This window comes from Akebia trifoliata, chromosome 16, assembly GCF_017979445.1.
Source record: "Akebia trifoliata isolate Shusen 1 chromosome 16, ASM1797944v1, whole genome shotgun sequence".
NCBI lineage: Eukaryota > Viridiplantae > Streptophyta > Magnoliopsida > Ranunculales > Lardizabalaceae > Akebia > Akebia trifoliata.
Window position 1 is genome coordinate 26,108,013 of NC_141390.1, and position 24,737 is coordinate 26,132,749.

At 35.0% G+C, this 24,737-nt stretch overlaps 3 protein-coding genes across 8 annotated transcripts; 2 read left to right on the forward strand and 1 right to left on the reverse strand.

Moving 5' to 3' along the window:
• The first annotated feature begins 561 nt into the window (after positions 1-561).
• LOC147383074 (uncharacterized) lies at positions 562-14,328 on the forward strand. Of its 6 annotated transcripts, none has more exons than XM_086427945.1 (8): positions 562-1,010; positions 2,610-2,725; positions 5,602-5,671; positions 7,079-7,377; positions 10,258-10,374; positions 11,039-11,084; positions 13,128-13,668; positions 13,749-14,328. In XM_086427945.1, exons 2-7 carry the CDS (start codon positions 2,630-2,632, stop codon positions 13,652-13,654), a joined length of 1,155 nt encoding a protein of 384 aa, XP_086284071.1. In that variant the 5' UTR covers positions 562-1,010; positions 2,610-2,629; the 3' UTR covers positions 13,655-13,668; positions 13,749-14,328. The 6 variants fall into 6 exon arrangements, with proteins under 6 accessions (XP_086284071.1, XP_086284069.1, XP_086284067.1 ...); XM_086427943.1 differs by having other exon boundaries at positions 564-1,010; positions 2,601-2,725; positions 7,079-7,383; XM_086427941.1 differs by having other exon boundaries at positions 565-1,010; positions 7,079-7,383.
• Positions 14,329-16,237: 1,909 nt separating this feature from the next.
• LOC147383075 (c-Myc-binding protein) lies at positions 16,238-20,935 on the forward strand. Its single transcript, XM_086428427.1, has 5 exons — positions 16,238-16,260; positions 17,659-17,731; positions 17,837-17,885; positions 18,827-18,950; positions 20,640-20,935. Exons 1-5 carry the CDS (start codon positions 16,258-16,260, stop codon positions 20,718-20,720), a joined length of 330 nt encoding a protein of 109 aa, XP_086284553.1. The 5' UTR covers positions 16,238-16,257; the 3' UTR covers positions 20,721-20,935.
• Positions 20,936-21,670: 735 nt separating this feature from the next.
• Positions 21,671-24,640, reverse strand: LOC147383076 (Tetratricopeptide repeat (TPR)-like superfamily protein). The gene has a single exon (XM_086428426.1). It carries the CDS (start codon positions 24,424-24,426, stop codon positions 22,273-22,275), a length of 2,154 nt encoding a protein of 717 aa, XP_086284552.1. The 5' UTR covers positions 24,427-24,640; the 3' UTR covers positions 21,671-22,272.
• Between the last annotated feature and the right edge of the window lie 97 nt (positions 24,641-24,737).

Here is a 24,737-nt window from a genome sequence, read left to right on the forward strand (position 1 = left end):
GACCTATAAAATTGACGACATTTTCGTTTTTTTACGATAATTCGACTTTTTATACTAAAAAAATGACAATTAAATAGTTCATATTCAATAATTTTTCGTTAAAAATCCAATGATGTAATCAAATCTTAATAATTCTTGTTCTAGTAAAAAATATTATTTTAGTTTGATCCGACTCGGTAATCAAGGATTTTGCAACTTTTATATTCGGACTCGGATTTGAGCGTGCTTACAGGCTAAAGTATGTTTTTTAATTATTTTGAATTCAATGGTGAGGTCAGATTCCATTAAAAATAATTAGAAACATCCTAAAGTTTTACTCCTAGGTTCCACTTTCAAGATTTTCTTAAAATTTTATTATTTATTTTTTTCTCGAGATACGAATTGAAAATTTGGGATTTTACATCTTGACTCTTGAGTTCAAACCCCCACCACCCTTGAGATTTATATTAAGAAATTACTGGTCCATGAGGGGGTGGGGATTGAAAAAAAAAAAAAAAAAACTTTAGTTAATCATTAAGAGAAGACCCACGTCAAGGGCATTCCACCAATTTGAAAAACCAACTATTCATAGACCTTGGAGCTGCTCTGTGTGTTGAAAAAGGAGAGTTTTTCTCCAAAATTTTGAAGCGGGCTGTCCACTTCAAGGTTTTTCTTTCCCTCGCGCGAGCGGTAACAGTACTTTCCACTTCGCCGATAGTAATCATTTCTCTTCGACAAACTTTAAATAGCGGTCGTTTTCATAATCATACTGTGCGCACAAGTTTTGGGAGAGCAAGGCGTTTTTTTTTTTTCCTTTTTAATCCTTGACACATTAGGGTTTCAATTAAGACGCCCTTTCCAATTTTGAGACGTTTTGAATTTCAGTATTTCCAGTTTCGTGATTTTTGTCAAAATCTCTGAAAATGTTTGTCTAGAGATCTAGGGTTTTAAACACTCTCTTGTGACCTGATTGAGAGGTGTAGAAGGAGAAGAAAGGAAATGGCCATTACCAGATTTCTCTTCTTGTAGAGGTAATTCTTTATTAATTAAGACTTTTAAATTATTATTATTATTATTTCCTCGAAATAGTGCTAGTTGGTGTATCTTGTGTTAGAGTAGTCCAACCAATATACAAAAAATACCCAAGTGTTAATGGTGTGGAAAATGTAACATGCAACCAGACTTCTCAGTTGGCGTACACGGCAGCCCATTTTGAAGTATCTTTCGGTTGTTTTAGGAGTTTAATTGGAGTTTAGGTACTATTCACGTCTTTTTTATTCAAGTCTAATTTTGACCATTTTGAGGGGTCAAAATTTGTTTTGTGTCATTTAAAAGGTTATTCAATTACCGATTCAATAAGTTCAAGATTTTATGATTTCGATGAGTTTTGAGAAAGTTATAGTCAAAATATCGATGAGATATCAGTTCTACACAGAATTGACTTAACAATGGCAGAAGTGTTAATATTTATGCAATTTTAAGATTAGGGTTTTGAGTCAAGTTTATATATATGACTATTATAATTGATGTTAAAAGTTTATGGAATAAAAAAGGAAATTTTCATTTCTCTTATTGAGATTTCTCCAATGATTGGATTGAGGTGTGAGATCATTCTTGGGTTGAGACCAAGGTACTATCTATCTTATTCTTTTTTATCTTTTTATTTATTTTCGATAATAATCCTTGAAACGGATTTTTCTCAACTCTTAATCATTTCCTTTACCCCATAAACCTTGATCCCCATTTATAAATGCAAAACTTTGTATTTATTCTCTCAACATTTTGCCCATTGGGATTTCAGAAATCCTTTTTCTAAAAAAAAATATTTCAATTGTTTTTCTTTGACCTTCATTGCCTTATAATTAGCCTTTCCACTACCCTCGCAAAAGTAGAACAACCTTAGAATCGATCAAATCTGGGTTGTCCTGTATCAATACCTTCTAGGTAGCCATTTTCCTAAGTTGTCATTCTGAGGTTACTTTTTAGGCATTTGTTATTCTTTTTTTGTTCTAGGGTTTCTTAAGCCTACTTAAGACATTATTATTGAAAATTTCTAACCTCCTACTCTTAAGTAATATACTATGTGGACACCAACAATCACACATAATAAATCATACAACCAGGACGCACCGGATTTTTTACATGGAAAAACCTTTGGGAAAAATCATGGGCCCTGTCTTGAACAATTCGTTACGGTCAAATTTGAGTTTACAAAAGTTATCATGCTCAAGACCGACTGACTAGATTCGATTACATGATTTATCTACTCTTTGATTCCACATGCCTTTTTTAACTCCATGATCCAAATTCGCAAATCGCATCTGTAGCAACGAACACCCCACGATCCAAATCCAAGAATTGTAACGATAACCAACGAAATATAGTTTTGGGAGTATATTATATATTTAACAATAAATTTTCTTGATCATGATTGGGTTCTTAACGAGAACTCGGAAGAGTTTGCTCAGTAGTGATTGAATGGTCTTGGACTGTGAGGGGTTTATGCGTTTAACTTTATCTAGATTGCTAACTTTTACTCACTACTTAGATCCTTTCTTCATTTTTTCACCTAGAAAGGTCTTTCCGTGGGTTGTTGTTTCTAAATCTTTGTTTTGTATAAGTGCGTGCAGTTCTTTGTCGATGGACAACCATGGAACCGAATCATCATCTACCTTTTGAAGTTGGTCAAGAAGCGGAATCAAAGTCATTTCTTGCAGGTTATCGTGGAGCGTGGTTTCGATGCAAGGTAGCTTTAAAAGTTACAGTAATAGGGTCACATTTGGTTGATGATCCTGAATGTCGTGTTTTACAATGATATTAGTGTGTGCTTAGATGTTATAAGATCAAATTTGGTGTTTGGTGGATTACCTTAATTGCTTGTTGCTGAGGGTAAGGTATTGAGACTAAAGTTTTGTTTAGCACCTATTTTGTTTTTCTAGTGTCATATTACTGCCGTGTCTGATGAAGATCAAAACTTTTTCTCCTCTTTTATGCGGCAGAACTTTAATTAGCTAAATCATTAACTATAAAAACACCTCGAATATTAAATTAACGCACAAATGACCCCTTTGCCCACCTTTTATTTTAAGGCGGACTACAAGTTGATGGATTACACCTTGTATCCATGATTCAAATTTCAAAGTTTCATTCCATTTCCAGAACATTCCGGTTTTGGTTGAGACCATCTCAATTTTTTTCTTTTTCGAAATATTTCCTTGAGATGGGATTTTAAACATTTACTGCACCTATAATAGTACTCTTTGATAAGTAAAATGTACCATGTGAAAGAAATCAGGAAAATCCCAGAGCACAGGTCATTATGATAGAACACAAAAAATAAAATAAAATCACAAAATTAAAAGAAAAGGTTTTGTAATCCCTCCCAAAATTTCATTGGAAGGTTATATTGGTCCTTAAATAGCTTCATTGAAGAAAAACGCTTTGGATCGAATGTTGTGAAAATCTTTGAGAATCGCTGACCCATGGAACATGGATGATTTAATCTTGCCAATGATCAACTTGATGGAGGCATATTTTATCCTCAAATGTTCTATTGTTGTAATTTTTTTTTCTTTACTTCGGAGTGCAAAAGAAACTAATCTTTAAAGATTGTGTATCCTCCTGTCCTTAATTGCTTGGCCGAATCAAACGATGATCTAAATATCACGCCTTTCATTAACACCCCTATATTTGATCTTTTGTCAAGCATATTTTTTAAATTGTTTCCTTAATGGTGTCTGAATTCAATCTGTTTGAGTCATGTTGAGTGTTGTGTTATCCATCTCCGCTCCTGAGTATCATATACTCACGTATCGTGTCCCAGTTTGACCCATGACCCTCTTATATTTATAGTTGCACATTCCCCATCATATCGGTCTTTTGAGTAAATGATTGTTAACATGGTATTAAAGCGCTAGGTTCGTATAGGTCATGGGTTCGAGTCTCCTCGAGGGAATTTTCCACCTTTATGAGTGAGGGGGTGTGTTGAGTGTTGTGTTATCCACCTCTGCTCTCGAGTATCATGTGCTCATGTATCGTGCTCCAGTTTGACCCGTGACCTTCTTATATTCATAGTTGTACCTTCCCCATCAGAACGGTCTTTTGAGGTAAATGGTTGTTAATATTGTTAGAGAATAAGGCGCACTGTATTAAGATGCATGAGATACACTGTATCATTGTTAGTGTATCTCATCACAAATGGAAGGTTGTGATGAAGGATATTCTAGAATATATATTGATATTTAGAATATATTAATTGGGATATTCTAGAATATTTATATTAGGTAGTTTTCATATATCTTGGTTGATGTAATGTCTATAAATACCCTAGTGGGGCTTTTGTAATATTCATCCAAGAATTCTCAATAAAATCATATTTCTACATGGTATCAAAGCTCAAGCTCCATTGAGCACATCGATCTTGGTGTGCCATTTTTCGGCAATGGCGCCACTGCTATTGCTGAACCTTAATTATTTTGTTTACGTTATTAATATTTTTTTCAATAAAAATACCATCTTTCTCTATGTTTTGGACCTAGATATATTTTATTTTCTTCTTTGCTATTATTTTAGGTTTTTTGTTTTTCTAATAAAATTACAACTCCTTTTATATCTCTATAAATCTCTCAATTTTACACATTCATGTTACACGATCTCATTTTTTTTTACGTATCTAAAATCTCTCTAACGAGAGTTCTTTCATTTAAATGACACAATCCTACTTTTTATGCTTCTGGAAGAGATCATGACAGATCTGGTCTAATAAGCCACCGGCTCCGACAAACTCAAAAAGAGCGGGATGCAACAATGATGGACTTCATCAACAGACGGTGACCACCAGCAAGCATGATTAACACTTCGACGATCAATAAACATATCCATTAATGAGATCAAATAATTATTCAACAAAACCAATTGCATATTCTTTTTTCAAAGGACCATGTAATTGCGGAAAGATGTTAGAGAATAAAATGCACTGTATTAAGATGCATGAGATACACTGTATCATTGTTAGTGTATCTCATCTCAAATGGAAGGTTGTGATGAAGGATATTCTAGAATATATGTTGATATTTAGAATATATCAATTGGGATATTCTAGAATATTTATATTAGGTAGTTTTCATATATCTTGGTTGATGTAATGTCTATAAATACCCTATTATCATAGTCAGACCTTTCATTTTGATAGCATTAAATCATGTAGAGAAAAGAGAGCTGTCCAAATTGCAAATCATTGAATGAGTGCTTAAATGCTTTCTATACAGAACCATCATTGTTGCTAAAACAACACCAGAGCGAGGGGAATCATTTTCACATAGGCATCCATAGGGGCTTTTGTGATATTCATCCAAGAATTCTCAATAAAATCATATTTCTACAAGTCATACCTTTCTCCTTTTATGTTCGAACTATAACTTTTTTTGTTTGACTGGTTACAACTGGAAATACTTCACCATTTTTTTTTTTCCGATTGACTCATACTTTTCTACCTTCTCATTTGATTGATGCATTTATTATGTCGACATACTGGATTGTATTCATTTGGACATAGTTTTTATTTATTTATTTTGTTTCATCATATCATGTTGCCCTCATACAATGCTTTATAATTTTATGTAGATAAAAAATATTGAAGTGAAGAAAGGGCACGTTGGACATGCCTTGGAGTTTTTTGACTTTCCAGATGAAAGTAAGCATTATTTGTAAGCATTATTTGTACTTATTTCAGATGGATCTCATTGGGATAGGGGAGTTTCCTTGTCCCTCTTTTTTTTTTTTTTGTTGACTTTGTTGCTCTTTTCTTGCTTATTGGTTGTTCTCCACGACCTTTGCTTATAACATTTCCTCTCTTAATAGACTTTATATTTCTTTAAAAAAAAAAAAAATCAACTTATTTTGATCCATTTATAATCTAATCTGTCTTACTTAGATTATACCTTGTTCAATCTTGTAAAAGGTTGGGAGGGAGGAAGTTGTAATTTACAAGAAAATTTCCTAAGGATTTACTAAAGAAATTGTAAGTGGGGGCATTTTAGTCCAAAAACATGAGTTATTGTAGCAGATCCTGTTTTGAGTATTAGAAAAAAAGTGGCACTTTTTTGTCATTACGTTAAATCTATGCTAAAAGTCCATGATGGTATTGTGGAAACGATGGAAAATTTTAGTGCAACCATAGGAAATGATAAAACAAGCATGTAGACATACTTGTAAGTGATCGATAGGAATGTGGAAGTGAAGATCAATAGGTTTCAGCTACATGTTTGAACAATGTAAGAGAGCCTGATAGCCAAAACTAATCATGTGGTGAATAGAAATCAGTTCGTAGAACTTTTCTTCAATATACTCATCATATAATACATCAAAGTGAGAACAATAATGTCAAATTAACCATATGTGAACATTTGCAGTAGATGCCAACTTGCTTAGGTAAAGTTAGTGAGTGCTGGTACAATGACTTGGGGTTCAAATCCCATCTTCATGCACTAATTACTAAACGCTAACCTGTTTTCTTATTAAAGAAAGTAGATAAACATTTACTTCTTTAATGTTTATGATAAAATATAATACCTGCAAGAAAAACTTTATTCTTCTAAGAAAGTATTGCTTTGTTTAGATCATAGTAGCGATCAGAAACACGGTATTAGTCAACATATTTCCACAAAATATTATTTTCATTTCCATGGGAACTTAAAGGAAACACTACTAGCATATTTCCACGGAATATAGATTTCTATCTGCCTTCACTTGCTTGTTGGGAAAAAAGTCTGGCATGAGGCCAAGTTTGAAACATCTGTACTAGCTTGTATGAACACTATTTGATCTTGCTATTCTGACTCCAACTGGTAGTTGATTATAGTATTGTGAGTTATGAGTTTGTCTGTGCTTCTTTATAGTTTCTTAAAATTTTTGAAATGTTTTTGTCTTTATGGATTCTATATATTTGACTTCTATTGAAAAAAAAAACCTTTGACATGTTTTAGATAATATTTTCCTAATCGTGAAAATTGCAATTTTTATGTCTCCCAAAAAGTTCAAGTACTTTTTCTTTAAAGTTTTGCTGTTCCTTGACTTAGAGTTCATTTCCTCTATTATGAAGTCTTGGCTATCCAGATACACATCACAGCTCATATCTTGGCATTTTCTCCAGAGGTAGGATGGACAAAACTGTATCAGAAGCCCCCTTATAGAGTCTTCCAAGATGAGAGGAAAATGCATTTGATGGTGCGCCCAAGGTTTCCTCCTTTCTACCTTGAAAGTCAAATGCCTGATATTTGTACAATCTCAGAAGTGATTGCAGTTGTCAATGATATCTGGAAGGTTGGCGATTTGGTTGATTGGTGGACTGATGGTTGCTATTGGTCTGGGAAAATAACTCATCTATTGGGTGAAGATAAGGTGCAGGTGAAGTTTTTAAACGACATCACCTTTTTGCTAGTTCTTTGATATGTTAACCCAAATTCATCGTGGTCTTAAATGTCTTATTGCCTTTTTTATTTTATTTTATTTTGGTCTGCATGCTGTTTGTCTAGTAAACTATTTATAATAATAATGCTTATGTGGTGGGGATTAAGTCAATAGTTCTATCATTGGCGAATTTTCGTCCCAAGATTTTCTCTTTGGGAATTCTGTTTTTCATATCCATAATTTTCTTCTCTTTAATTTTTTTTGGGTATTGGCATAAAAAATGAACTAAAAAAAATAGATTGAAGATTGGCTAAATAACATCTTTTGTTTTTATTCATGTCTTTTTTTTTGGATTAATTGTTCTTTTTTTCTCTTTTGATCGGTTCTTATTCATGTCTAGTGAAGTGCTATACAGGATCATGTATATACTAGACTTAGACCCATAGCTTAGTGGTTTGATGCATTGCAAAGCAACTCTGAGGTCATGGGTTGAAGTCTAGCTTACCCATCCAAAGAAAAAAAAAAGATCATGTATATACCTAGCCTCCAAAAAATTTGGTCATGTAGGTGGACTATGGATTCTCCAGTGGTCTCTTTTTACCAAATATGCATGCGCAGTCACGATACAATCATAAATGCTTTGTTAGATGTCATGGAGTTTTTAAAATGTCTTTGAGGCGTACACAAATGGGAAAAAAGAGAGATTGGAAATGACTATGCTCAAAGGAATTTAGGAATGGACCGCAATTGGGTATGAGTCGGATGCATATGTCCTTTACATTGGCTCAATTGGGTATGAGTTGGATACAACATCCTTTAAAAAGTCGGATACGGATATCTTTGACAAAAACGCATAAAAAATTGGATACAATGTCAGATATGGATACAGGTATATGCTTTACTTGACCCACACCCTACCCATTGCCAGCCCTAGTGAGAGGAATCATGGAAATGACATGGATGGAGGTAGTACAGACATACTCAAAGGTACATGCCTTGTCTGAGGATTTAGTCACATGGATGATCCAACATTATGATTAAAACATAAATGATGATGATAATGACGATGTTTTTTTAGGCTTACCCCTTGAGGTTCATCTTAAAGATGGGGTTCCTCAAAATGCTCTGATTTCTATTAAAAAGCATATTTTTTTGCTAGTTGTACATTTACTCTAGAAAGGCCTTGAAGATAGTGAATACCTCCTAATTCTAAACAAACCAAGATCTTCCGCCTATGTCTCATTTTGGTATTATGGTGGTTGAGATGTCTAATTTGAGACATTCCAAGAAGATACAAAATACAAAATTTTGGACCATGTAAACCTCATGCCTTCTAACCTTTGGTGGTGCCTCATGTTCAAAGTGCACAGCTCACATGCATATGATGGTTGTGGCCATTTTAGGTTGCCATAGTTTAAAATGTTCATTTCTTTATTTCCAATTTTTTGGCTCAACTCTTCAATAAATAACTACAAGCTGTTCCAGAAAAAAATTCTCATTCCCATTATAAATGTCAATACTTTTGTTTATCCCTCCCCCCCCCCCCTCCCCCCCCGGTTCCAAAAAAAAAATAGTAATAATAATAAAAAATAATCTCAATTTTATTTGAAGTATCTTATTACTCAATTATCAATAATTTTTTATTGTTCATTGGAAAAAGGCATGCTCTTACGTGGATTGAGATGGTGAAAGCAGATATGAACACAGTTTCAATAACAGAAGACATGGCTTTTGACAGAATTGAATGGAGGAACAATATTCGTTTAGCCGACCCTAAATCTTTGGGATAAGTCTTTTCTTTGATGGGGATGATTTAGAAAGGCATGCTCCGACGTTAGCATTCCATTTAGAGCCTTATGATTCATGCTTAGGCCATTGAAGTGCCTTACATCCTGCCCCCAACTTTAAAAACATTGGTATAACTGTGTAATCGAACATAAAATGAATATACACTTGGTGAAGCATTACAATTTCACTCGTAAGTGAATGGTTTTTTTAAACTCAGCCACTCATTACAAAATCTGTTGTATGCACATCACTTGTATGGAATTCAATGAAAATGATTCAGAAGGTCTTAATCATATGGTAGGCTCAGTCCGAATCAGCACATCTAGATAAAGATATGGCTCTAGTGAGCCCATGGACCTCTCTTACAAGACACATACTAATGTTCTGATTTTCAGATTATATTACTCATGTTAAAATCTATTTATAATTGGCAATCCCTTATAGCGCATATTGATTAACACGACATTATGATTAGACATGACTTTAACCCGAAGGAAACCTCTATACAATCTGAGGGGTTGCCTCTCAGTTGTGTACCATTTGTCAACTTATGGTCTTGGTTTTGAGAGTGCTTTTTCTATTTGAAAGGAAGCAATCAGTGGCATTATATGTGTCAACCCAAATATTTGGGGTAAGACTTTGATGATGATGTACGTAGAAAGCCCTATGGTCTGCTGATTATTTTCTCATCTTGTGTTATTTACAAATGTTCCCATAATTACAAGTTTGAGCTCGAGTTATCTCATTGATTTTACACTGTGGTTAAGTTATTTTTGTTTTCTTCTTTTGATTTAAGAAATAACCATTCTTTTGGAGATGCATATTATAGTTTCCTCTTGGACTTAATTCTTGGGTTCATTCGATGGAATTAATATGTGTGCTTCTTGTCCAAAAGCAGACAAAGGAAAAAAGAACAAAAGCTAGTCTCACTAGTGAAAAATTCTTTGTTCCTTTGTCCAATAAAGCACATGTGATTGATTTGAAGTAAGAAAACAGAATTTATCGATAACTTGATTTGTTTTTTTTAATTTATGAAAATGGCAACTGTGCATTGCTTTTATTCATTCATTTTTTTATTGACAGGTAGATTTACCAGAGCCTCCACTGGGTGAAGGGAAATATTATGAAGCTTTTTGCAAGGACCTACGCCCATCCTTGGATTGGTCTCCAGAACAGGGATGGACCGTGCCTATCTCTACGGTAGCTTTCTTTAGACTCCTTTATTTGCATTGATTTTCACTGCCACTTGGACCATAATCATTTACCTAAATGATATTCATATGTTTAACTTTTCATTATCCTCTATGGTATAAAAACAATGGAGTCACGAACATCACCTAAAATTAATAAGTAGTATAAATTTCCAACTTCCCATGAGGGAAAACTTTATTATTAAAAAGAGAGTTTATGTATGGGTGATGAATTGGGCAGTTCTTAATATTTTAGCTTCCTCCAACTTATTAACTGATTAGATCCCTAACCCTATTATTGCGCTATAGCGTACACGACTCATGTTAAAGTTAGAAGTTTACAACGTGATTTTATGTGATTGTCATTTGGGTTAGGTCATTGTCACTCATGTTTAGTATGACCTCTTGATCACTCAATCATTGTGCTCCCTAGCAGGTCGGGATTGTCAATGACTACTCTGTTGTAGACACTAATCCTAGGTCAACTGATGAAATAGAATGTGCACACACCTGTTTTCCCTTTTTCAATGATGACACACCCGAGTCCTTCTCTTACCCTTTGTCAGTCCTTAGGTCCATTGGTTTAAAATGCTAAAAATATAATTTAACTAGGTTTAGAGTTGCTCCATCAAGTTGTCATTACTTATTACATGCACTGGCTTTGATGGTTACAGGAGAGTGATACTTCTTGTGCTCGCTTAATTCAACCTGTGAATGAAGGTAAGACTACTGATGAAGCCATAATAGTTTTCATTTTAATTGTGTATACTTGTTAGAATATAGTTAGTTATTTCTGTATTTGCATATGGGCTTTATGGCCCTTTTAGTGTTTTTATAATATAAAACATAATAGAGGAGACCAAACCCAAACAAGTTTCTCTCTCATCCTCTTTCTCATCTACTGTTTTACATATTTGTTTGGACCTTGAGTTCAGTTGGCCCAATTCGGATATGTGGGCTCATTTATGGCCTTTAGGAACTTTCTTGTGATTTATGAAGGATGAATGGACCTTCTTGTAATTTTGATGTCTCTGCACCCCTGTACCATCATGCTAAGCCTTATGCTTTGTGTCACTGCTTTCGTTGCTTCCATTTTTATTTCTCGAAATTTTCCCCACTTCTAGTTAGTTGCCAAATATTTTACTATAAAATCTTTTCTCTAATAGCCTTTTGGAATTCATCTCTTCACGATCGAGTTTGTTTTGTGAATGAGAGTCCACATGAATTTCTTTCATTGCTATTTTAATACAACTGGCCATTTCATTGCACATCGTAGTAGTTGTATATTCCTTGCCCTATTGATTTGTCTATAGAAGGCACTATGTTTTATCTTTTTGGGTTTGACCCCACCTGATTCTTGGCCAGCTTTTACTTTCATTTATTCTCTTCAACTGCCTAATGTAAACATTCATAAAGACTAATCTATGTTGTGTAGTTTAACTCTTTAATGGGATAACCTTGCAATATTTGTATATAATTTGGTCCTTTTTAGAGTATGAAAGTCAATAGATGTTCATCTCTATTTTGAAGTATGCATCAGCTAGTATTTCACCATATGCTATTGCAAACTCAAGGAATGTGACCCCTATTTCTTTTTTTTCCACCAAACCTTTGTCCTTCATGTATCTTCTCATATTGTTCATCAACTTTCCCTACATGCCTTTTAAGATCCCCTATAAATATCTTCTCCATTTGGAATTGCTGTTACAGCAACATGGTCTTTGGAGGGAAGGAGCATTCTTTGTATGAAGTTCTTATGTCCATTCAGGGGTTAATTTTTTTTATAAGGAATTTAGAGGGGTCTTTCTTGAGAATCTCTCGTTCAAATGGGATATAGTTTGTGATGCTTTTTTTGTTTTATTGTTTTTTTTTTTTTTTCAACGGAAAGCATTGTATGAGCCTTTTTCTTCTTCTTTAGAATCTCTTGTTCAAATGGGATATAGAGGAGCACTTATTTTCCTAGAACACTGTAAATGTAAGTCAAAGATTCTCTAAGTTGTGAAGTCTAAATGATAAAATTCTCTATGTGTGGATGACCAGCAACAGACCTTGTTGCAAGGTTTCCTCAGGACAGTTCAGAACAAGGTTTACTTCATAAGATTAGAGAGAGGATGGGGTGAGTGAGGATGAAGATTTGGTTGAAAAGATAAGTAGATTAAGAGAGAGAGATAGAGAGTTGATCTGAGTTATAGAGAAAAAGATGGGAGATGGAATGAGCTAGAGAGAGTTCTGTGAGACAGATAAGAGGTTGAACTAACCTCAGCACACTTGCCATCACTGGAGTTAGGTCTAAATATCAAGCTCTTGGTGCCCACTTCAACTAATCAACCATGTTCTTGATGCAGAATTCACAGTTGCTATTGGATGAATACATTTTGTAGTCTTTCAGTTAAGCTTTCTTGGGATGCAACTAGTACAGACTGGACAGGAATTAAAAAAAAACAAAAAATTATGTATTTTCTTAAGGTTGGAGTGCAACAAGCACTTTGTGGTCTGCAACTAGTCTCTCTCTCTCCCCTCCGAAATTCTTTCTGACTCAACATGTACTATTGGGGCTATAGCCTTATGCCAACTTCATCTACTTGTTTCTTATATTATTTTCGGTTTCACTTGAGAATGTTGCCTCACTTAAATCATGATTTCGGATGGGATCTGGCAGTGATCCTACACTCCTACAGAGCCTTTTCTATGTGAAGGCCTTTGTATTTGTGGTCTTAAATGTATCTTTCTTTTCTAATATATATTTTTAAAAATTTAATGTAGATAAAGGAACGAAGGATGACAATTCTAGAAAGGGAGCATCAAATGAGTTCAGTTCTGCTTCTCTTTCTTCATATGGTTCAGCTGGCTCGATGCCACCTCCAGAAGTATCATCTCATCCTCCAACAAAGGAAATGGTAAAGCAACCTTTGGATAGTACATTAAACAAAGAAAAGACACAATCACTTGATAAGGACTCAGATTTGGTTGGAGTAACTCGAAAACATAGTTTCTCGGATAGTGTTTCAAGTTCACATGTTCAAGACACCTCGGCTGCAACAGACGGGAAGACAAGTAGAAGAGATCGGTATAATTACGGTGTGTCCCCCAAGAAGATGAAAGTTGGTGGAAATGGATGCTTGAATTCATCGTTCTCAGACACGATAGAGTCGTCTATTTTGGATTTGGAGGAACTTGTGAACAAGATTAAATGGCTTAAACGAGTTCATGAGTTTGGCATTCCGTTGTCAAATGCAACGTTGCCTTCTTGGAAGTTTTTGGAAAATCGGGCTTCTTTCACACGTAGATGATTGCTTTGTGAAATGTAAGCGTTACTGTCTTTTGTGTTTACTAATAATGAGCTTGCTTTAGTTATTGATACTTCTTTCTTATCTTTGCTTCCAGTGTCTTGGTTTTTTGTGGGAGTTTTGGCTGGACAGGTGAAGACTTTACAACTCTAAAATTTATAGAAGAACCATCAAGCCAGATGAGTGAATTTTGACTTACAAATTTCTCTATACCACTGGTTTGGAGCAGTGCCAATGAAGTTAAGAGGCCTCTACTTTATGGGACTGTCTTGTTCTTGCTTGGTTGATATTTTGTCAAACATTTTTGTTTCTTCATTTTGTAAATCTTACAATGACAGAGTTCACTGTGTATATCTTCTAAATTGTAAGTAACAAAGTGTCCTAACAATCCTTCAGTTTTTGGTTTGGGACGATTGGATGCTAAAGCTGGCGATGACATTTGTGTCCATTTACCTCAATATTGGCTGGAGATTCCGAAAGTATACTAAGATGGATAAGAAGTTCAGAGCCTTATTTGTTGGAAGTAGCTTTAGTAATCTTTCATAGAATTTCTTATACAATTATGTTGACTAGTTTTTCAGACACAGACACATTCAAGTGTGAATCTGTGGTTCTTCAGTGACAGAATGATGTCCTTAATTATGATAATTTCTGATAATATATTGGCTGTTAATGGATCGGATCTGGGTCTGATTCGGGTTCTTCTGGAACTGACTTAACAAAGGTTGGTTAGAAAAAATAGTTCTCATATGATATAAATGGCCACAGTTTGATTAGAGTCCTTCAGATCGGATGGTAGCCATAATAAGTGCTATGAGGCTCACATCTTCCATAAAATAGGTTAGGTCTCATATGATAATGGACATTATTTGGCTATTACAGCAGTCTCACCTTCAGTCTAATCGATGAAAAAAAGAAGAAACAGCTGGACCCTGTATCCGAAGGAGTATATGGCGAGTCTTCTATTTACGTTTACGTTGTAGATGATGATGGAAGTTAACGCTACACATTCTTTGGACCCAATTGATATTAGGTCCATTCCTTTCTATTATGTGCCTTGTAGATGGTGCAAAAGGAATCAGTCCACATGCGTGCTATGTGATATGAAGCGAAGTGACAAAAGATAATTAATGTATGGGGGGTGGAGAGTGGGGATACAGAAAATGTAGGTTTGGAGAAGAGATTATCACCATGTGCATTCGCTGCCTTTTATCAAAGAGTTCAACCCAAGTGAGCTCTGCTCCAAACCTATGTTTTCTTTGGAGCCGTGTGATAATCTGACAAACCCACGTGACATACTCAAAATACCGTCCTAATGTGGCATTTTGTAGAAACACACACACACACACAAATATATATATATATGTTTCAAAATTGACTAGAGATCATCCTCACAAAAAATCAAATCCATTCCGAAACTTTTTAATCATATAAGACAAAACTGTCTAAAATGTCGTTTAGGATTTTGTCAAAAGAATGCTACCCACATATATATATATTTGCCTTGGGATACACATCTGCACATCCCCATAAATATGTGTAGTTATGTATCCCCACAAAAAGATCTATAATTTTAGCACATGTCATATTAGGCGAGTATTTTGAATATGCCACGTGGGGGGTGGTCAGTTGTATCCCACCATCCACCCCAATACATTAATTGTGCTTTGCCACCTCACTTCATACCAGCAAGCACACATGTGGATTGATTCCTCTTGCACCATCCACCTCATTCTCACGGTTTGATGGGTGAGCATTTTCCTCTAAAAGAAAAGTTACAACATAAAATATTTATTCTAATGATTTGATAAGTAGGGTTGGCAGGCAACAGGTCGGGTGAAGCAAGTATCCGTATTTGATTCTATATCTGAATATTTGTTTCCGATTGTCAAAGATATCCTTTTTCAATTTTTGAAAGGATATCGGTATATAACTCATACCCAAAATTTAAGCGAATACCCGAGTTAAATATATACTTCTCATTCTGAAGAGGATAGAGGAACTCTAATTATGGATTATACGTGTATCTCGTGAATTGATCATTTTAGACTCAGATAAACAAATATTCACATTAAAGACCTTGAAGAAATTTAGAATAAAATAATTACGAATAATTTTACCCAAATTCTTAATCGGATAAAACAAGTGAATATACCCAAATATAACGGATAGACTGAGTTGGGTAATCGGGTATTATTTGACCCATTTCTAGTCCTACTCTCAAGAAGCCATGTCATCACTCCATTGGTAAACTAAAAACGACACTAGAGTAAAGAGGTTTGGAGTGTAGCTCCAGAAAATTTTTCTTCCCATATTATTGTTCGTTGCAATGTAAGTAGTTAGGTGGTTGGTCCGTTAACTTTAACGGTAGAGTATAAGAGAGACTTCCGGACTTTCTCTTGCAGTTCTTTGTGGTTGCTTCAACTGGTCCTTCAACGTCAACTCCATCTCTCCCTAAACCCTAACCCTAACAGTCTCATCCTACCCCATTTTTGGTAAATTGAATTTCATCATAGTTGCTATAAAGATGGTAAGTCTTCCCCTCTAAATCATCTCCTTCATCACATCATTTACTTTAGATCAAATCCATTTATTTACTTCTGATAATGGTTTTCTTAACTAACTTATCTGCTTTAGATGTTTGTGAACTAAACTGGGTTTCTTTTTTTGAGATTAAAAGTGTGATTTATGTGTTTTTCTTTCTAGTTTTTGTTTTTTTGTCAACTCTTGTATGATCTTTAATGTGTGTGATCTCTGGGGATTTTTATGGTATTTTATTTTTTTGTTATGAATTAAAAAATGTTTTTTTTGGGGATTATGTTTCTTAGTGGATGATGGATGGATTTTTTCTTCAAAATTTCAAAAATTTCAAAAACTTAGTACATTATTGGAAATTTCTTGGTACTTTTGGTTTTGATGTGAAGTTATATTTCTCTCCTTGTGTATCACCCATGTTGCAAAACTTGACTTGTGTAGTAGTTAACTACTTAACATGCTGATTACATGGATCATTATTTGTGTTTTTGGGCATTTTTTGAGGTGTATTTTTTTTTCTTCTTCTTCAAGAGATGCTTTACAGTAATTTCCCCTAATTTTTTAGAGTTTCCATTGTGACTAAAGGCACTTAGAGAATTGATTTTAGTACCCTTTTACTTCACTGGGTTGGAGATCCATTATGTAACTCATAACCTCTTGATTAGAAAATGAAAAGATTAAATTCTTTATTTAGGTAAGCGTAATGGTTATTAATGAAAAAAAGAAAAAGAAAAATTCTGAAGCTGGAATGGTTGAGGTTCCATAAAAGGCATTGTGAAGTTGCTGATCACTGTTTAATCAATTAAACTAACTCAATAATAATGGAGTTATACATGTATTTGTTAGGTATTTAAAACAGAGGATATCTCTATGTGCATTACTTGGAAATATTTTTCTTTATTTTGAGGAGGTATTCTTGGAAATATTTTTTATTTTTTTATTCAGTTAAAGCATTTTAGTGTAATAGAACGGTCTTCCTTTTCTCTTTACAGATTATGACATTGGAAGCCTGGTAGTTGTATTCATCTTGTTGTCTCAATCCCTATTATTTCCTTGAGGAGATTGGAAAAGGTTGCTTATAATTAATTGAAATTGAAAAAACGAGAATGGATAGGTCATATGTGCATGTGGGTGTAGTGGGGGGCGGCTTTCTTATATGCTTTTGTGTTAACCTCAATCTGGAACTGTAACTTGTGATTCATGGTGGGTGGGTGTGTGTTGGTAAGGGATGGTGTATTGTGACTAAATCAAAAATATTCTACACGGTTCTCTTATATGCTTTTGTGTTAACCTCAATCCAGAACTGTAACTTCTTGTTATTGTTATTTATTTGTTAGTAAATAGGTAGACGTGGATGATATTTTGAATACAAAATATTGGATGTTGTCCAACAAGAGAGCCCCTCTGAGCAGAAATCTGTATTTTCAGTATTAGACCTTGCCTCATTCTGCAATAATTCTTGTTTTATGCAGGAAAAGGAAGCAAAGAAGGAAGATTTTAGGAAGTATTTGGAATCAAGCGGAGTGCTTGATGCCCTCACCAAAGGTTTTCATCACTTTTATCTTCTGTAGTTCACAATTTATTGTGGAAATGTAGTTTATTATATAATTTTTCTATTCTGTATCTAAAGAGATGTGTTCTATCTTGTAGTTCTTGTTGCACTCTATGATCAAAACGACAAACCTTCCTCTGCAATTGAGTAAGTTCTTTAATGGTCCTGTGAATCTTCTGATAAAATCATTTGAATCTAAGTTTGCATTTGATCACTTTGCAAGCCTTTGGCAAAGAAGAAATCCCATATGTTAATGATATCTTATTCGTTCACCATATTCATGAAGTAGGGTGCTCCATTACTGTGATTATCTTGGAATGATTGATCCATCAAATCTCTATCACTCAAAAAAAGAAAAAAAAATCCCTATAGCTAGAATTTTAAAGGAGTCAGGTATGAGATCCTGTTTTAGGTTTCATGAATTCTTCCAGGCGGATGAAGTGTCTGTGTTGGATTTCAATACTCTAGGGCTTCTAGTTTGGCACTTTTTGCTTTTGGTTTCTGGATCTGTTTGTTTTTTCCCCGTTTTCCTTACTTGCAAGATTTCAATTGATTATGAGTTCTACTTTTTTGACTTGAATCTTGTAAGGTTTTGTAAGTAGCAAATACAACATTATAGGTTTTTCCCCCTTTTGGATGGGCTCATAATAGCTGTTCATTTTCTTGTCTATGGGTTTATGTACTATTCATAAGATATACCGTTGCACTATCCATTACTTCATTATTATATATAAATAAGTACTTTGTGTTATTTGATCAAAAAATTATCTCCAAATCCATGAATCCTATTTTTCAAAGCTCACCTTATCTAACACTCCATACTTATGTTGCACTGACACTCATACCCGTGTTGGTGCAACATAGTTCTTGTAAAAGATGGGTTTTAAAACAAATGACATGTGTTCTCCACAATCATTTGAAGCATTTTTCCTCTTTTCCCCAAGTAGCTCTACTCATTTTCCCCTGCCCCCTCAATGGTCATTTCCCTTCGTTTAGATCACTAGCTCTACATATTTGAACTTGTCTGACATGTGGTAGTCCTCTTGGAAATGGTTTAATATAACTTTTTCTGCCCCCCTGTTTGACAGGTTTGTTCAACAAAAATTAGGTGGTCCAACTGTGTCTGAATACGAAAAGCTGAAATTAGAAATGTCAGATTTGCAGACAAAGTATAATGAGCTTTCAGCATCACACCAGGAAACTTGTAAAGAGGTATTATTTTTATCATGGAGTAACAACAGCATTTTAGTTCTGGTGCAGTGAGTAGCTATTACCAAGGTTTAAAATCTTGTCGTGAGACAGTGTCTAGGTCAAGAGAAAAACCGGGGTTGTCTTGCCTGAGACATTCCGAGACAATCCAAAACATTCTATGTTTTGATTAGTGTAAAAATATTCAAAAAAAAAAAAAAAAAAAAAAACATTCTATGTTTTGGGGTCAATGTTTCGTTCTAGTGTCAGCCAAAATTGGAATGTCTCAGCTGAAACATTCTGAGACGGTATGAAACTTTAAACCATATTACCATTTTGGTGATATCCTTAATTTATGTTCTCATCAGGATACTTGGATATACTTTGGCTAGTACACCAAGTCATCTATAGGAGTTTCAAATTCCCTGCAAATGCAAAGGCTTATTAATAATAGACTCTATAGCAGTTGGTGATTTTAGGTTGCAAAGATCTGAATTTTTCCAACAAGATTCCATCTAAAATGGAAACCCTCAAAACAGAAACCTAAAAAATCCTTGTCAGCATTGTACCTATAGAAAATTAGTCCAATGGTGCTAATAATGACCAGGAGATAGAGTGAAAAATATGGCTATTCCTTTCCTTCTTGATGCCGCAAGAACACCAATTTTTTTAACTGAACAGCTAGTGGTGACAGAAGTTCAAGCCTTGTATCAAAATTGAAATTTGGTGGTGTTCACTATATAATACCCTTTTTACTTGGAAACAAACTAGCATTCTAATTGTTCAACTACCAAAACTTTTTCCGAGATGCTTTTCAATGCTCTTAACTTACTAAAAGGATGTATCATGGTTCATAGTTTAGTCAAAATAATTTTATGTTCATTCCATGATCATTTATTTTATGACAGTAATGAACGTAAGGGGGAACTTATGTACCCTCCTTTTCTTTTGCAGGAAAATTCTCCCAAAAAAAGCCTTCTTCCCCATAAGTTCTTGTACAGTTTTATGATCAATATTCCTTAAAAAAATCTCCCATGCAGTCTATCTGAACTTCTGCCTAGTCAAATTTCATAAGATTAAATTCCAGCAAACTGATTTTGGGTTTGGTCTTTCCTCAACTCTTGTTGTCTTAGTCAGTAAAATGAAATTTTATTTCTAGAAAGAAAAAGAGAGAAATACAAGGTGAGGGTCTTGTTGCAACTGACAACAGAACTAAAACCTCCTGAACTTTAATCAACCAACAATAGCGACCCTGGATTGTCCTTTCTCCATCATAGCGGGCTCTAAGCAATTGAACAAGGAAGAGAGATCACAATGCTAATAGCCATATGTGGCTTTGATACTAAATTTAACTCATATATAATTGTATCGAATATGATGTCTGACCTTTCCGTTAGAAAAGTATTTCAATCTGATTTCGTAAAACAAATTGTTGGTTTTAACAAATATTATCTTGAGTCGTTGGAGTGCAAATTAGCTCAATTTGGTGCTATTTTATTAGCACTAAGCATGCACAATCATCCTGAAAATGATGGAATTTTTCCTGGTCCAGGATCTTTTTTACTGTTAAAGGGCTAGATTTTTTCCTGTAAGTTTATATTGAGTAACCAAGCTCTTTGGATATTTTTTCTTCATTGGCTGATATCATGCACAAGGCGATGTTGTCTATTGTTCTATGTTGTGGATCTTGTTAACTCTGCCATTGTTTTGCAGCTTGAGAAACTAAGGAACTCACAACCTATGGAAGATGGCAAGGAGACAATTGATAGAGATGCCACAAAGGATGGATTATGAGGAAGCATTCAGAGATGGTTGTACACCATATTTTAACTAAATCAGTCATTTGTTTGAAGGAAGTCCTCGTTTGAGTTTGAGAACATGTATCGAAGTGTTGTGTGCATCCTCGAGACTTTTGTGTGATATATCTTTGTACTAACTACTGTTAACCGCTCTTACATATTGGTGCTTAAAAGTTATTACAATGAAACAATTGAGTGTTTTTTTCCCCATCCGTTTCCCAAGTATCCAGTGTTCTTATATACTTTAATTTGACATTCTCTTGGGATGAAAATTATGTGATGTTACTGAAGACCTTACTAGGTTCCTCTGCTTCAGACCTTTCCTTCCCACAAATCAAAGGTCATTTATAATCTAGTCACATTTGAAAAAGAGAGAGAGAGGGATGGGGGGTAGGGGTTTGGAATTCAAGGCGGTGACAATTGACAAATTATATCGGGAATTGCCTTGGTTTGATCCATTGCGATCAAAAAATTGGTTTCATATCTTCTCTCCCTCTCTTAGTTTTGAAATTTTGGTCATTGAACATTCATGCCATATCCTAGATATCCATGAGCAAGTGTGGGTTAACTACAAAAACCGACCATTGACATTATAATGATGTTGAACTCGAAAGCAAGGTTTTTTTTTTTTTCATGAAGAGGTTAAAATCGAACACTATTTTTTTTTTCTCCAGAGAATGAAATTGTGAGAAATCTAAATAGCCTAGTTTGTAAGATTTGAGTTTGTTTTTTCCAAATTCCCTGCAAAGATATCTTGGCTTTAACTGTGATTGAGCTATAATCATTTAATTTGCCATAACATTCGCCCAAGTACCACAAAAACTTGATTTGATCATATTTGGACGTGGTTCTTCATTTAAACTTTTACATCTTTCTGTCTGCTTCAGTTTTACTAGCAATCTCAGCCTTCAATGGTAGCTTCCTGAATTATTTTTTCTTTTTTAAGTATAATTTTATTCAAAGGAAAAGACTGTACAAAAATGCAGTCGAGATGACCAACCTTGCAAGAAGTAAAATAGAAACTAACTCAACAAAATGACTCCCATCTAATAACAAACTCTTCAAAGAAAACACCCTTAAAAAAGTTTACACTAAAAAAATAACCACCCTAAGATATTAATTAAAAGCTCCTAAAAATTGAAATCTTAAAGAATTCATTCCTATTAAAATCACCATCTCGAACTCCACAAGCACCGTTGATATGCCTTCATAATCCAAAAAAACTCAAGAGCACTAGGTTTTTGCCTTAATTTTAGTCAAACTTAAGAAGTACTTTTTCCTACCTTGCTTGGCTTACATAGGCCGCCTTCAAAATCAAGTCGCTCTACTTTCATGCCGCAGCATAAGTGAGACTAAGTACATTGCTTCTACTCCAAGAACTTCTACGAGAACAGAAGCCTATGTAGGTTGTAAGAGATTTGAATCCACTTGTCCAATGGATTTATTCAGCGTTAAGGTCTACAGTTTCTTCCTATTGCACATAATGCACCTATTTATACTGAAGAGCCCACATTGGTCATTCCTTAATAAGATATAGAATTCAGCTATTATTTGAGATAACCCAATTTTCTCATCTCATTTGAAATCCTTCTGAGTGTCGCGCTAATCTCTTTGAATTCCTTATGAGATTGATCGCCCGCAAGGAACAATTGAACCTTGTTTTTCATTATAATCCAGCTACAACCTGGATTTTTCTTCACTCCTTTTGTTTTCTTGGCCATCCTTAGTTCTTCCTCACCCTTCTTTAGCCCTGCAATTGAATATATGTTGGATAAGACCACATAAGCGGTCGCACTCTCAGGTTCCAATTCAAAAATATTTCGAGCTGCCAGTTTCGCAAGATCAAGATTCATGTGGGTCCTACTTGCACCAAGTAGGGCACCCCACACTCCTGAATGGGGCTCACATGGCATCGAGTGTATCAAATCAAGTGCTTCCTCTAGCAATCCTGCTCGACCTAAAAGATCAACCATGCAAGCATAGTGATCAGGCCCTGGTTCAATGTGATAGAGAGAGCTCATCGATTTGAAGTGAACCCAACCTTCTTTTACTAACCCAACATGGGCACAAGCCGAAAGAACACCTAAGAAGGTAATTTGATTTGGTTCACATCCTTCCATTCTCATTTTCCTGAATAATTCTAGGGCTTCTTCCCCGAAACCATGTTGAGCAAACCCAGTGATCATTGAATTCATAGATACAAGATTAGGTTCATTGATACTCATAAAAATCTGGTATGCATCACCTACATTTCCGCATTTCGCATACATAGAGACAAGTGAATTTTTGACAGACACGTTGAACTCCATGTCCATCTTCACAATATGGGAGTGGATCTGTTCTCCTTGATTCAACATAGCCAAGCCCCCGGAAGCACAAAGTATACTACTCAATGTGAGAGCATTTGGTTTGATTGATTCTCGACTCATTTGGATGAACCACCGCAAAGCCTCCTCATATTTCCCATTACCTACAAATCCCGAAATAATTGTGGTCCAAGCAATGTCATCTTTCTTGGGCATCTCATTAAACAAACTGATAGATTCTTCCATCCTCCCATTGTTCGAGAATCCAGCCATCATGGTAGTCCAAGAAATGACATCTCTAAATGGCATCTTCACAAAAAGTTCGTAGGCCTCTTCGATTCCATTATTTTGAACATAACCAGCAATCAGAGAATTCCAAGAAACAACATCTTTCTTATTCATTGTATCAAATATCTTCTTAGAAGCATCCATCCAAGCAACTCTGCTATACATAGTGATGATAGAATTCCCTAAAAAGACATCAAATTCAAAACCCATTGATAGAACCAATCCATGAACCTGAATCCCTTCTCTAATTCTACTCAAGTTGGCACAAGCTTCAAAAATTACAGTCAAGGTGGTAGAATTAACTTTAACCTTTTCTTCTCTTCTCATCCTCAAAAATAATCCGAACCCATCATCCCATTGTCCAATCTTCAAATACCCATCGATCATCGTTGTCCAAGAAACCACATTTCGCTCCGGCATCTTATTGAAAGATTCTCTTGCTTCAGTGATCCTACCCGTCTTGCAATACCCATCAATCATCGAACTCCAAGAAACCACATCTCTCTCCGTCATATTCTTGAAGACCTGAACAGCCTCCTCTAATTCACCAATCTTCAAATACCCAGAAATTAACGCATTCGAAGCAACTGGGTCTCGTCCAATTTTCGGCATCTCTGAGTACATTTTCTCAGCCTTATGTAACATCCCTGCTTGAACAAAACCCGTGATCATGGCAGCATGAGAGACTGAATTCTGCTCGGGCATTCGCGAAAACAACTCAAAAGCTGCATCAATCTGGAGATTATTGCGAATGTAAGCCGTGATCATTGCATTCCATGATGCAATATTTCTTTGGGGCATTTCGTCAAACAGTTTCCGGGCCTTGATGATCTCACCGTTTTCAGCAAAAGCAGTGAGCATTGCTGTCCAGGAAATGACGTTTTTGAGTGGCATACGGTTAAAGATGGATTCGGATTCTCTAAGATTTCCATTTCTACCATTTTTGGTGATTTGGGAGTTGCAGAAAACAAGAAATTTGGTGGTTTTTATGGTTTTTGAATTAGAGAGGGTTTGGGTTGGAGTAGTTGAGTAGTTAAATTTGAAATCTAGTAAATTTAAGCAAGAATAATGTTTACAGATAAGGATATTGGTGGGTTTTGTTAGCATGGTTGGATCCAACGATTAACAACATAGTTAAGGTGGTTTCATGGTTAAATCTCGAGGAAAAAATTGTGGAAAACTTGGCCATTTCGCAATGAACACGACATCTCAACAGATTCGAGCCAAGCTACCTTAGAATATGGTTTTCAGCACCCAATCAAGTAGTTCAAAATCGGTTAAAATAAATATTTACTACTTTTCTATTGTAAGCTGGATTGGACAAATAGATGTTCAATTGCAAATCTTTTTTTTTTTTTTAAAGGGTCATTTACATTTTAATTATTAAATAATAATTTTATGTGAAAAATACCAAAACT

What these genes read in the sequence shown, in the direction of transcription:
- LOC147383074 (XM_086427943.1), top strand. Translation starts at nt 2,630, where the DNA reads ATGGAACCGAATCATCATCTACCTTTTGAAGTTGGTCAAGAAGCGGAA. An exon ending in GAGCGTGGTTTCGATGCAAG is followed by an intron (nt 2,726 to 5,601) that starts GTAGCTTTAAAA and finishes AATTTTATGTAG; the next exon opens with ATAAAAAATATTGAAGTGAA. An exon ending in AATTCAACCTGTGAATGAAG is followed by an intron (nt 11,085 to 13,127) that starts GTAAGACTACTG and finishes AATTTAATGTAG; the next exon opens with ATAAAGGAACGAAGGATGAC.
- LOC147383075 (XM_086428427.1), top strand. An exon ending in GCTTGATGCCCTCACCAAAG is followed by an intron (nt 17,732 to 17,836) that starts GTTTTCATCACT and finishes TCTATCTTGTAG; the next exon opens with TTCTTGTTGCACTCTATGAT. An exon ending in ACCAGGAAACTTGTAAAGAG is followed by an intron (nt 18,951 to 20,639) that starts GTATTATTTTTA and finishes ATTGTTTTGCAG; the next exon opens with CTTGAGAAACTAAGGAACTC.
- LOC147383076 (XM_086428426.1), bottom strand. Translation starts at nt 24,426, where the DNA reads ATGCTAACAAAACCCACCAATATCCTTATCTGTAAACATTATTCTTGC.